Source organism: Diplodia corticola (genome assembly GCF_001883845.1).
Source record: "Diplodia corticola strain CBS 112549 chromosome Unknown scaffold52, whole genome shotgun sequence".
In the NCBI taxonomy this organism is placed as follows: domain Eukaryota; kingdom Fungi; phylum Ascomycota; class Dothideomycetes; order Botryosphaeriales; family Botryosphaeriaceae; genus Diplodia; species Diplodia corticola.
The window spans coordinates 147,934-159,598 of record NW_017971531.1 but is presented as its reverse complement, the minus strand read 5'-3'; the positions used below and the strand labels follow the sequence as shown (position 1 = coordinate 159,598).

The window sequence follows — 11,665 nt, the reverse complement described above, 5'->3', positions numbered from 1 at the left end:
CAGCCCGCGTCCCCTTTCTCTCACGAGTCGCCCGCCAAGCAGCCAGCCCGAAATACGCTCCCATGCACCTGGCGACAGATCCTCCGTTTGATCTCCATCCAATGGAACCCGGCGCCCTACTAATCATAAATAGTCGGCCCAACACCCCCCGGCCCCGGCTAAGCGTGTGGGTTTGGCGCTGCCTTCGCTCTTCCAAGCCATCCTCCCCGCTTTTTGACAACGATGCCTGGCGCATCCGCACATGGCCAGGTCGTCCTTCCGCGGCCGCCGTTATCCTTCTTCAGATCGACGGTGCCGATAGTGTGGTTCCTTCTCATGCTTATTAACGCCATGATCACATCAGCCACCCGCCAATGTTATTACCCCAATGGCCTGGCCGCCCAAAACGCCGCCCCATGCTCGTCCACCCTCCCGTCCCGCGAGCACAGCCCATGCTGCGAGCAACGTAGCCTCTGCTCCGCCGGCGGGCTGTGTCTAAACCAGCACGCTACCGATTCGCGCGCGGTGCTGTACGTAGCCGGCTGTACCGATCCTAGCATGCAAGATGACGCCTGTCCAAATTACTGCAAGTCGGGTATGGTGACCCCGATCCAGCTACGCCTGTTCTTTTCTTTTCTTCGTCTGCTCTGGTCCCGGGCTAACGCTATGCAGTTGGCGATGCTGTCGTGCCCTGCTCAGACGGCACGTGGTGTTGCAGTGTCGCAGGCATTGACGGCATTGGTGATACCTCGTGCTGCACCAATGCCGACCAAACCTTCCGTTTGGACTGGGGAGCCCTTTTCCTGCCGGCTCGAAACACGGACGACGACGACGACGCCGCAGATGACGCCGCCTACGGATCTCGTCTCACCAACAACCGATTAGCCCCTCGTGCCACAACAACAGTCTCGACTGCGGCCACCTCCTCCACCTCGTCCATCTCAACCAACGGCGTCCTACTCGCCACCCAAGCCGACGATGACGACACAGACACGAACTCGAAGAAGTGCCCGCCCGACCGCAGCGCCATCGTCGGCCTCTCGGCGGGCGTGCCGCTAGGCGCCTGCCTGCTAGCTGCGCTGGCCGCCATCTTCGTGCTGCTCGGCCGCGACCGCAAGGCCCGCGACCGCATCCGCGCCCTGACCGAGTCTGCCCGCGAGGAGCGGGAGCGCGTCGCCCGCGAGCACATTGTCCCACGCGTGTACGCCGCATCCTACCACGCTCCGACGTCGCTCGGCACCCCCAGCGTGTCAAGGTTCGGCCACAACCACAGCGGGAGCGTGGTGGGCAGCAGTCCGATCTTGACCGGGCCGTCGCCCCAGACCCCGGAGGGTCGGCAGGATGGGTTCGAGGGCTTCGACGGGTACGTGGACGAGGGAGGCTTGGTCCCCGGGGGCGAGGGTGGCCACCACGGTGGCGCGAGGCATGTCAGTTGGGCGACTAGCGCGGGTGGTGGGAGCAGAGTGGCTGGGACGCACGAAAGCTGGACGACCGGTGGGGGAAGCAGCTCATGGGCATACGAGTATGACAACGAGCCGCACGGATCAAGGAAGGAGAGGTTTGAGATGACCCCTTAAGAAGAGACAGCAGACGCCAAGCGGAGGGGACAAGAAACGAATGTGAAGAGGGGGTGGAAAGCAAAAAGCAGGACGTGTTGGAAGACTGCACGGAATAGGGGGAAGAGACCCGATCGGCTTGATGGCCATCTGGCCATGGGGTATGTTTCGGAGGAAAGGACGCGAAGAGACGGAACTTGAGTGGCGCTGATACCCCCTCATGGAGCACCCACATCATACGCCTAATATTTATTTCCAATTGTACACTGCCTACTCGGCCAGGATCCTGTCCAGCCATACCCTGCCATGCGGATCTCCGACCATCTTCGTCTTAACATCGGCATCCCTTTTTGAATCGCCCTGGCGGCAAGCGCAACTTCCTCATTGACGCTCTTGATGCTGCACGGCGCCCTCTTATAATTCACATGAAAATTCCGCCAACAGTGTCCGAATCCGAGCGTGTACCCTTCATTCTTCAGCCAGACCACTACGGTCGTCACCAAGGAGGATTAGAGCATTGGTCATGCGAAATGCCGGCCTGCTTGACTAACTCCCAAGCGGCCGACGTTCCGCGTCTGACGTCCGCTCGATCCGGCGCATGCGGGGCACGGCTGCCGCAACACCGCTTAAGTCCGGGAGGAGGACGTGTATGTAAGCCTTTCTAAGCATGCATAAGCCTCGCCGTTCAGCCAGACTATAAACCTCTCAGCAGAAGAAACCGTCGTCTCTCCCAACCGACCTTCTGGCCGCGCACACGCATCACAAATCCAACGGCGCCACAGCCACCGCCCACATCCATCTTCACCCCAGAGCAAGCAGCATGTCGCCCATTCCCCGGACCATGCGGGCCGCCGTGCTGCACGCGCCGGGCGGGCCGTCGGCGCTGAAGCTGGAGACGCTGCCGGTGCCGGTGCCGGGGGCGTCGCAGGTGCTCATCCGCGTCAAGGCCTTCGGGCTCAACCGCTCCGAGATGTTCACGCGGCAGGGCCACTCGCCCGGCGTGAAGCTGCCGCGCGTGCTCGGCATCGAGGCCGTCGGGCTCGTCGCCGCCGTCGGGCCCGGCGTCGACGGCACGCCGCCCGGCGCCGTCGTGGCCACGGCCATGGGCGGCATGGGCCGCGCCTTCGACGGCGGCTACGCCGAGTACGCCTGCGTGCCCGCCGCCCACGTGCGCGCCGTCGCGGCCGACGAGGCGGAGCTGGCGCGGAGCCTGGGCGACGCCCCGCGCTGCTGGGAGACGCTGGGCGCGCTGCCCGAGATGCTGCAGACGGCGTGGGGGTCGCTGGCCAAGAGCCTGCGCCTGCGCCCCGGCGAGAGCCTGCTGATCCGCGGCGGCACCACGAGCGTCGGGCTCGCCGCCGCCGCCCTGGCCAAGGGCCCCATGGCCGCCTCCCGCGTCGTGGCCTCGAGCCGCAGCGAGGCCAAGGCCGGCCTGATGCGCGACTTCGGCGCCGACGACACCGTCGTCGACGACGGCCGCCTGGCCGCCAAGTTCGAGGCCGAGGGCCAGAAGTTCGACAAGGTGCTGGAGCTGGTGGGCACCCTCACCCTCAAGGACTCGCTGAGGTGCGCCAAGGAGGGCGGCATCGTGTGTGTGACGGGCATCGTCGGCAACTCGTGGGCGCTGAACGACGTCAATCCGATGGAGCTGATCCCGTCCAAGGTGTGCTTGACGGCATACTCGGGAAGCGAGAAGGACTTCATGGACACGCCCCTGAAGGACTTGGTCGAGAAGGTTGGCAAGGGCGAACTGAAGGTGAAGATTGGCAAGGTCTTCAGGCTTGATGAGATTGTCGAAGCGCACCAGTTGATGGAGGACAATAAAGCCAACGGCAAGATTGTGGTTTTGACCTAGCTGCCAAATCAACCAAAGAGAGACGTAGCAGTGAGTCAAGGAAGCTGGAAATCAGTGAGCTCAGGGTATTCAATCGAGTGAAGTGATCTGCCAAGGTATAGTGCATGACTGTACTTTGAACTGAGTTATAGCTGGCCATCTTTTTTCAACTACATGTCAAGGAAAGTAGCTTGACCCAACACTTACATCCGGCCTGCTACTCCAATTACACATGGGGAAATAAATAAACTTGCATACATATCCAGCCCTCTGCTTCAACTACTACATGTGAAGATAAAGGCAATTCAACCCTACATTTACATCCAGATGTCTGCTTCGACTATACATGAAGGAAGGTTGTCCAAACATACATCTACATCGGGATACTTACTTCGACTGTCCATGCAAAGAATCACCGTAGGTCAATTTCTTCCGCAGCCCACTATGACACCGCCTTCACCCCCCACCATCTTTTGTATTGCCTTGTCGAAGTCTTCACAGGTTCGTCGTCACGGTCATGCTATTGCTATGCACCAGCATCACCGGGGGCAACCCCTGACACAAGACCTCCAAGTCCGCAAGGTACCTCACACTTGCATGCTCGTCCTCGCAAGTGCCCTCGACGGGGCTGGGCAGCGTGGTGAAGACGACGGCGGTACGCTGATCCTTGCCGCTCTCGCGTCTGATCAGCTCGTTCAGAATGAGGTGCTGTGCGCGGCACGGCAGGTCGTTGAAGCTCAGCGGCACCGACTGCTGGAGCGGGAAGCCCGAGGCCTGCGACATCGACGAGGACGCTGCGCCGGGGCTACCCGGCGTGGAGGGGGAGTCGGAGCCGCTTTCGTCGGGGTTCGCCGGCCCAGGCAGAGGTGCGGCAACCTGGGGCGAACCACTGCGCGTGTAGATGGAGGTGCCGAAACGACGCTCGCGCTGTTCCTCAGGCGAGAGCGGCTCCGCGAACATGATTGAGGGTCCCGGTCCGTCGTCGGCGGCCACCTCGGTGCGGGGGACTGGCTTGGACGTAAATGTAGGCGGAGATTGGTGGGAGCCGGCATTGGTGGGAGGCTGTGAGGTGACGAGGGTGCTATCAGAGTTCGCAGCAGCGGTTGGCGCAGGAGGAAGAAGCTCGCCTCGGCGCGGCTGCGACTGCTGTCTCGGAGTGCTGGGGAATGAGCTGGTGCTCTCTCTTTCACTACGGGCTCGCCGCATCGGGCTGAGCGTCCCTTCGTCGGATTCGGTTTGAGGGTCGTTTTCTGAAGATGCAGAACGATCGCTATCGCTACATTCGGCCTCGGATTCGCCACCGGACGATGAACCGTCGCTCGAGCTCTCTTGTCCATCGAGTCCGGGCGGGAGCCGGTGAGTCCGCATTCCCATACTGACACCCATCTGCTTGAGGCTGCCAACAGAGGTTCTGCGACGCTCAATAAGCATATCCTTGATATCTGCGAACCTTTTTGACTTGGTTTCCCGGTCGCCTTGTCGGAAGGCTGTGCCTGGCCAGTTTGAAGCAGTCTCGAGGAAGCCCTCAATCTGCGCCAGCTCTTCCATGGGCGTTATGGCCCCGGTTTGCCTTTGACGGAGCTTCTGTATATCTTGCCACCAAGCTTCCTCCCTCAAGGCCTCCTCGATATCTTGCCTCGCTTCACGGTACGATTCGTCAGCCTGGCCGTTGACGATGATCTCATACGACTGCAGGTCGCCAGAAGCAAGCCATAAGACCATGACTTCGGCCTCGATTCGCAGGTTGTAGAGCAAAGCTTTGACTCTTGCTCGCTCCTCTTCGACGTCGGACTCGTACTCTACGAAGACGGCGACTCGGAGACGATAGGCTCGCTTCCAGGACGGGACGGTATTGAGAATGCACCCAAGCTGGAGGATCAACGTGTATGTGTCAAAGTTCGTTGTGAGAATGCTTTGCGTGCCGTCGCTGGGCGCAGCAACCTCTGCAGACATCTGAATGGGCCAGAGGTCAATGTACTTCTTAGTGCCCTCTTCCTCGTCCGCACTCTTGGCATGCAAGGCATCAAGCACCCTCTCGAGCCTTGACGGCCTGGGAGCCGGAAGCTCAAGATCTTGGAAGCCCTTGGCAATTGCGACGTTCATCTGAAGACGGAGCAACAGGTCCTCGAGGATCGTGACGTAGCTTTGCGGCGTTACAGCACTCTCCTTCCGAATGGCATCCGTGGGGAGTTGGCCTCTGAGCTTGTTTTCCTCGGCAATTTTCCACTTCCCTTTCGATTTCAGTCTATGCGGAGCGGTGCCGTTGGCCGTACCTTGTGTATGTTCGGGTTGCGGGGACGGTACATCGACCAGCGGGTTTGTCCGGAGATCATTAAGATTGTATATGCCCATGACGACAATGTTGGGTTTCATCCCGCCAAGTCCGGCGCTCAGAACAACGTTCCTCGTGCCCCATTCGATGTTTGGAGAAATGACAATGCTGATGAAGGCTTTGATCCGGGAGAAGTCAATATACTTTGTCCAGGCAGACTGTTGTTTCTTCACTTCTGGGACGGCCCCCGCGAAATCGTTTGTGACGATGACATGGCCAAGAACAAACAGCGCGCCCTTCTTGAGAGAGTTACAGAACTGAATTAGCTTGTACTGTCTCCGGGGATCGTTGATGAAAAGCAGAATCTGGGGTCTCCAGAACTTGACGTGTTCTTGGCGTAATCGGAGAAGGTACTTTCGGACTTGATGGTAGATCAAACTCTGACTGACGTCTCCCCAGGCCTTTGGAGGTGTGGTGTAGTGAATAATGAGAAATATCAAGACAATAGTGGCGAAGCAGGCAGAGGCGGACAGGCCGTCGACGAAGAACATTGTGAGTGCACTTGCTATGGCTCCTATTGCGGCAGTCCACCAGTTGAAGAAGTGGAACGACGGCCGGAAATTGGGTGCTGAGGCCACCTTCAGCAGGAAACATGCTAGATTGGTGACCAGAAAAGTCATGAGGTACGCCATGGTCACCAGCGAGGCGATCTGGTTGATATCAGCGAGCATGGTCAGCTGTGAGAGGACGTATGTCAGGCCGATCGCCAGCATTGGCTCGTCGGCGGCTTTGCTTCCTTGAGCAAAAACCAAAAGCCCTGGGATGAGCTTGTCGCGAGCCAGAGCCTGCAAGAGCTTGGCGGACCCGATGACTCCCATCAGGGTGGAGAAGAGCGTGGAGGCGAATTCTCCCAAGAGAACGAGAGCGCCGGAAACATTCACCTTGGTGTCTGTCAGTGTGTGCCTCGAAGGCGATCAGCAACCCCGCTTACCACTTGGATTACGTTATCATTGTTGTAGAAGGATAGCCTCGTGATGCTGGCAGCCATAGAGATGATCACTATGGTGTAAGTCACAAACGTCAGAGCCAGTCCGTAGAGAGTGCCTTTCGGAATGGATTTGCTGGGGGCTTCCAAGTCTCCCGACATCGAAGCGCCACTGAATCCGTCCAAGTCAGTGGAAGCTGCACTCGGAAAGAGTAATATGATAGGCGGACTGACGCAAATATGCCTCCCGTTGCGGGGAACAAGATACCAAACAGATCTTGCCACGTCTCCCTACCCTTCAGCCCGCTCCCAGCCGCGCCCTGGGTGAGGTTTGGCAATAGATTTCCCTTTAGTGTCTCAAGGCTGAGTCCTGTATACTCAATGCCCAGCTTTACGTTTGAGAAGGGGGTTTGAACCAGGGTAGAGACGGGAATACTGAAAGTAGCGACAAGCAGGATAATCAAAAGCGCATTGCTACAGCGGGCAAACAAGCTACTTCCAGCCAAGCAAATCACGGTGCAGACGGCGAGGACGACAGTAGCCCAAAGGTACTGCCACCAAAAGTCATCAGGCAGCCAGTTGGCCCAGCTTCCGTGGGTGGAGCCAAAGTTCTGGACGAAGCAAGCAACCAGACCAACAGCATTCATGCCTGTGTTCAGAACACAGCCGAGGTAGAAGACAATTCCGATGGAGCCTCCAAACTCGGGCCCAAGGCTACGTGAAATGAGATAATATGCACCTCCGCCCCTTACTGTTCCATTGGTCGCAATGGCAGAGACGGATAGCGTGGTCAGGAGGTTGATAGCATAGCACGCGACAAGCAATCCTGGCGACGAGAAGTTAGCGAGACTGTCACGCGGGAAGTACGCTGGGCCAACACCGAGGATCGATGAGCGACCAAGGAAGGAGTGATGGCCATCCTCCCGCACAAATGCGCAAAGACGAATAATCGGGGTCCTGTCTTGTTGTAGAAGCAGCAGCTTGGCTGGAGGCTGGGCTCGGCCGCGATCACTCCCACAGGGGGCTCCGAAAGGAATCAAGCTATGGCGATCCCATGTGTGGGCAGCTGAAGCAAAGGTACTGACGCAGGCGCGTGTTTAAACGACTTGTCTTGACTTCTTTCGCAACCCCACTGTGCACTCGGGTTTTTCTTTTTTCTTTTTTTCTTCTTTTTTCCCTTCTTTTTTGAGCAAAAACAGAACCGCCAAATGCGAAACCGTCTGCGGCTCGACATGTTACACCATGCGGGGGCATGTTCATTCTTGGCAGCGGGAGGAGCACGAGTACCTAGGCGGGCGGGATGCTAATAATGGCTGAAAGCAACTGTACTTACCCATCATGCCAAGAAGTCCGCCTTGGCCAAGAATGAAGCCAAAGCGGAGGAACATCAGGATGCTCAGGACATTGAGGGTAGTGGGCACGAAGACACCGGCGAAGGTGCCGAGCTTGGCGGGGGCGCTGGCTGGTTTGCAGCGGTCGGTCCCAGAAGAGCGCGTCCTGCGGTGGCCGCTGCGGCTCCGGGTCGAGGCGCGGCGCGTGAACAGGGCGCTCAGGAAGGAGCCGAAGGTCCTGTTCTCACGTGGCACGCTGACCGGACGGCGGCGGCGGGGTCCGGCGGCCAGCAGTGGCTCGGCCTCGTCCTGGGCGGACATCTGCGAGAGCGACCAGCGGCGCTGCAGCTGGTGCGAGTCGTCCTGGGCGGAGCGGGTGGTGAAGTTGGAGCGCGAGTGGAGCCGCGAGGGCATGCGGGACGATCCCCCGCGGGAAGCCATGGCGTTGGTGGCACAGTGGCACAGTGGTGAGCTGGGCGGGCTGGCCCGGGGAGAGCTGGGGCTGCGGAGGGGCTGGGGAGCGCTGGGGGGGGCGGAGCGGCGGCGGGCGGGCGGCGGCACAGGACGCTGGTTATAGCGGCCATGGTGGGCTGGGGAGGTTGTCGCGCTGGAGTCCGCTGGAGTCGGCTGGGTCCGCTGGAGCTGTTGACGTTTGAGAGGCCACAGCTCAGACGACGGGCGCTGTGGGGCGGGCCAATGGCAGGGCGCGCAAGCCGAGCGCCGGCGTTTCAACCGCCGGGCTGGCTGAGTGGCTGGCCGTCCGCGGATGACCTGCCTGCCACCCTGCTCGACTCGGCCATCTGCGCGCCCTGCGCCCTCGACCGCCAGCGTGACCTGTGTCCTGCCGTCGCCTATCTCGCTTGCCGCTGATCTCGCGCCGTTTCGCTGTCGCCGCGCTGCCCCTGCTCGCCTTTGACGTAGTAGAGCCCCCGGCGCCCGCGCAAATCCCGCATACAAGAGCAGCCTCGCCGCCCACGCCCGTCCAAAATCGCCCATCCCCAGTCCCAACCCCCCAGAAATACCGCACGCCATGCCCGACCAGGACTCGCAGCCCAGGCCGGTGCCTGTCGGTCGAGCCTCGCCCAGCGACAGAGGCCGATCGCCAGCAGAGGGCTCCGTCTCGCGAGTGACGTCCACCAGACGCCTGGGGTCGCCTGTTCCGTCCTTCGGCGTTGCTGGCTCGCCCCGGGTTGCCCAGGTTCCCACACCGCAGCAGCTCCAGGCTGGCGACGTCCCCGAGTCGCGCACCCCTCTCGCCGGCCTCGAGCCCGGCAAGTCGTCCCTTCCCGGCCCTGGCGAGTCGGCTCTTGCGAACGCTCTGAAGGGCTCCTTCGCCGGGAGCCCTCCGCGCTTCGGCACTCCCCCAGTACGCGCCGCCTCCCCGGTCCCCGAGAGCCTCAACCTGCCGAGAACGAACTACGGCTCGTTCAATTCGCAACAAGTCGGAAGCCCGTCGGGGCGCCTGGAGGACCACGAGATCGTGAGGAGGCACCTGGTTGGCGGCGGCAATGGCTCGTCTCCAAACCTCGCCGGCGGTGTCTACGGCTCGCCGAAGCGCGGGAGCATGCGTGCCCCGGACCACGGCCGTGCCGCCGGCGACGACGAAGAGCAGGCCAACTTTGACAGCCTGCAGCTTCAGGGTGGAGACATCACCCGTCAGATCTACCGCTGGACCGAGCAGCAAGAGGCCGAGGCCCAGGGCAAGACGCGGAGGAGCCGCAGTTTCCATGCCGCCCGCCCTCGCCCTGAGGACAACCCGGTCTTGAACATCAACAGCATCAAGCAACCTGGAGGCTTCCGCAGAAACTACATCAGGAGAGCCGCCGGCAGTCCCTCTCCGGGTCCTTCTGATGCTCAGAATGGCGCTGCCGCCAAGCGCCCCAACCCCCACCTTCTCACGAGCAACTTCCTCGAGTTCCTGAGCTTGTACGGACACTTCGCTGGTGAGGAGCTCGAGGAAGACGATGAGGTCCTCGGGCCGGACGAATACTTTTCGTCCGACGCCTACGACGAGGGCACGGGCGGCGAGGAAGACGAGTCGGATGGGGAGCCCGGAGAGCACAGCGCCTTGCTTACTCCTGGGAAGCGGCGCAAGAGAAGAAGGCAGAGAAACACCGGCAAGGGAACGCCCTCGGGTGCGGCCATGCTGCTGCTGAAATCTTTTGTCGGCACTGGTGTTCTTTTCCTTCCCAGAGCTTTCTTGAACGGAGGCATGCTCTTCAGCAACCTCGTTCTGCTGCTCGTCTCCGGTCTCAGCTACTACTGCTTCGTTCTTCTCACAACCACTCGCCTATACGTCCACGCGTCTTTTGGAGACATGGGCTACCATCTCTACGGAAAGTGGATGCGCAATCTGATCAACATCTCTCTCGTCGTCAGCCAGATCGGTTTCTCATCCGCCTACATCGTTTTCGTTTCGGAGAATCTGCAGGCATTCGTCGAAGCAGTCTCCAAGTGCCGTACTTTCATCGACATCAAGTACATGATCCTGATGCAGATGATCATCTTCCTGCCGCTTTCGCTCTACCGGAACATCAACCACATCCAAAAGCTTGCCTTGGTCGCGGACGCATTCATCATCCTCGGCCTCGTCTATTTGTACTACTACGACATTCTCACTCTTGCCTCGCAACACGGAATCAGCGATATCAAGAACTTCAATCCCAATGACTGGACGCTTTTCATTGGAACGGCCATCTTCACCTTCGAGGGCATCGGCCTCATCATTCCGATCCAGAGCAGCATGAAGGACCCGGCCAAGTTCCCTCGCGTCCTTGCAATGGTCATGATCGTCATCACCGTGATTTTCGTCAGCATGGGAGCGCTTTCGTACGCTGCCTTCGGGTCCAAGACCAAGACCGTCATTATCCTCAACATGCCGCAGGACAACAAGTTTGTCAATGGCGTGCAGTTCATCTATTCGCTTGCGATCTTGCTTTCCACCCCACTTCAGATTTTCCCCGCCATTGAAATCGCCTCACAGCAGCTCTTCAGCAAGACGGGCAAGTTCAACCCTTGGGTAAAGTGGAAGAAGAATTTCTTCCGTTTCTTCATGGTCATGTGCTGCGCCCTGATTGCCTGGGTTGGTGCCGGTGACCTGGACAAGTTTGTGTCCCTCGTGGGCAGTTTCGCCTGCATCCCACTTGTCTACATCTACCCGGTAAGTGCCTCCCAGCTCAACGATGAGCGCGTTCGTTCGCTAACCAAACCGTGTAGCCCCTGCTTCACTACAGGGCCGTCTCGCGCACGTTCTGGCAGCGATTTGCCGACATCTCCCTGATTGTCGTCGGCATGGTCATGATGCTGTACACGACGGCACTCACCATCAACAGCTGGGTCGGCGGCGACAGCACGAAGCCTCCTGGCTACTGCGACGACAAATAAAGAGAAAAAAAAGTGATTGGCCCCGAATGCGGCCAATCACACTCGTTACGAAGCTCTGCTGCTGCACAGTGATGTCGAACATCCTTTACAAGTCTGCTCTCGCTTTTGGATAGAAAGAGTTCAGTTTGTCTGTACAAGAGTTGTTGGAAGCTTGCAAATTGGGATTATTGGAAACGAAGGATCGGCTTGTGTACCGTTATTTTTTAGGCGCGCGTTGCTTGTGCATATGCATCATAGAGGCGTTTGAAGAGGCATATACTGTCGAGTCCTGTTGTAGCGATGTACGTACGAACAAACCATTTTCATCGTGACCCGCTTTGGCTT

General features: G+C 59.5%; 4 protein-coding genes across 4 annotated transcripts; 3 read left to right on the top strand and 1 right to left on the bottom strand.

Annotated features, from left to right (window-relative positions):
- Nucleotides 1-537: 537 nt before the first annotated feature.
- Nucleotides 538-1,556, top strand: BKCO1_5200055 (uncharacterized protein; the record flags this gene model as incomplete). The annotated part of the gene is made up of 2 exons (XM_020277071.1): nucleotides 538-574; nucleotides 652-1,556. 2 exons carry the CDS (start codon nucleotides 538-540, stop codon nucleotides 1,554-1,556), a joined length of 942 nt encoding a protein of 313 aa, XP_020127391.1.
- Nucleotides 1,557-2,355: 799 nt separating this feature from the next.
- Nucleotides 2,356-3,390, top strand: BKCO1_5200054 (nadph:quinone reductase; the record flags this gene model as incomplete). The annotated part of the gene is made up of 1 exon (XM_020277070.1): nucleotides 2,356-3,390. The coding sequence occupies one exon, from the start codon at nucleotides 2,356-2,358 to the stop codon at nucleotides 3,388-3,390; it is 1,035 nt and encodes a 344-aa protein (XP_020127392.1).
- A 474-nt stretch (nucleotides 3,391-3,864) lies between these two features.
- On the bottom strand, nucleotides 3,865-8,398 carry BKCO1_5200053 (cation chloride cotransporter; the record flags this gene model as incomplete). The annotated part of the gene is made up of 4 exons (XM_020277069.1): nucleotides 3,865-6,582; nucleotides 6,633-6,798; nucleotides 6,861-7,452; nucleotides 7,960-8,398. 4 exons carry the CDS (start codon nucleotides 8,396-8,398, stop codon nucleotides 3,865-3,867), a joined length of 3,915 nt encoding a protein of 1,304 aa, XP_020127393.1.
- Nucleotides 8,399-8,987: 589 nt separating this feature from the next.
- BKCO1_5200052 (transmembrane amino acid transporter) lies at nucleotides 8,988-11,341 on the top strand (the record flags this gene model as incomplete). Its single annotated transcript, XM_020277068.1, has 2 exons — nucleotides 8,988-11,117; nucleotides 11,174-11,341. The coding sequence occupies 2 exons, from the start codon at nucleotides 8,988-8,990 to the stop codon at nucleotides 11,339-11,341; spliced, it is 2,298 nt and encodes a 765-aa protein (XP_020127394.1).
- Between the last annotated feature and the right edge of the window lie 324 nt (nucleotides 11,342-11,665).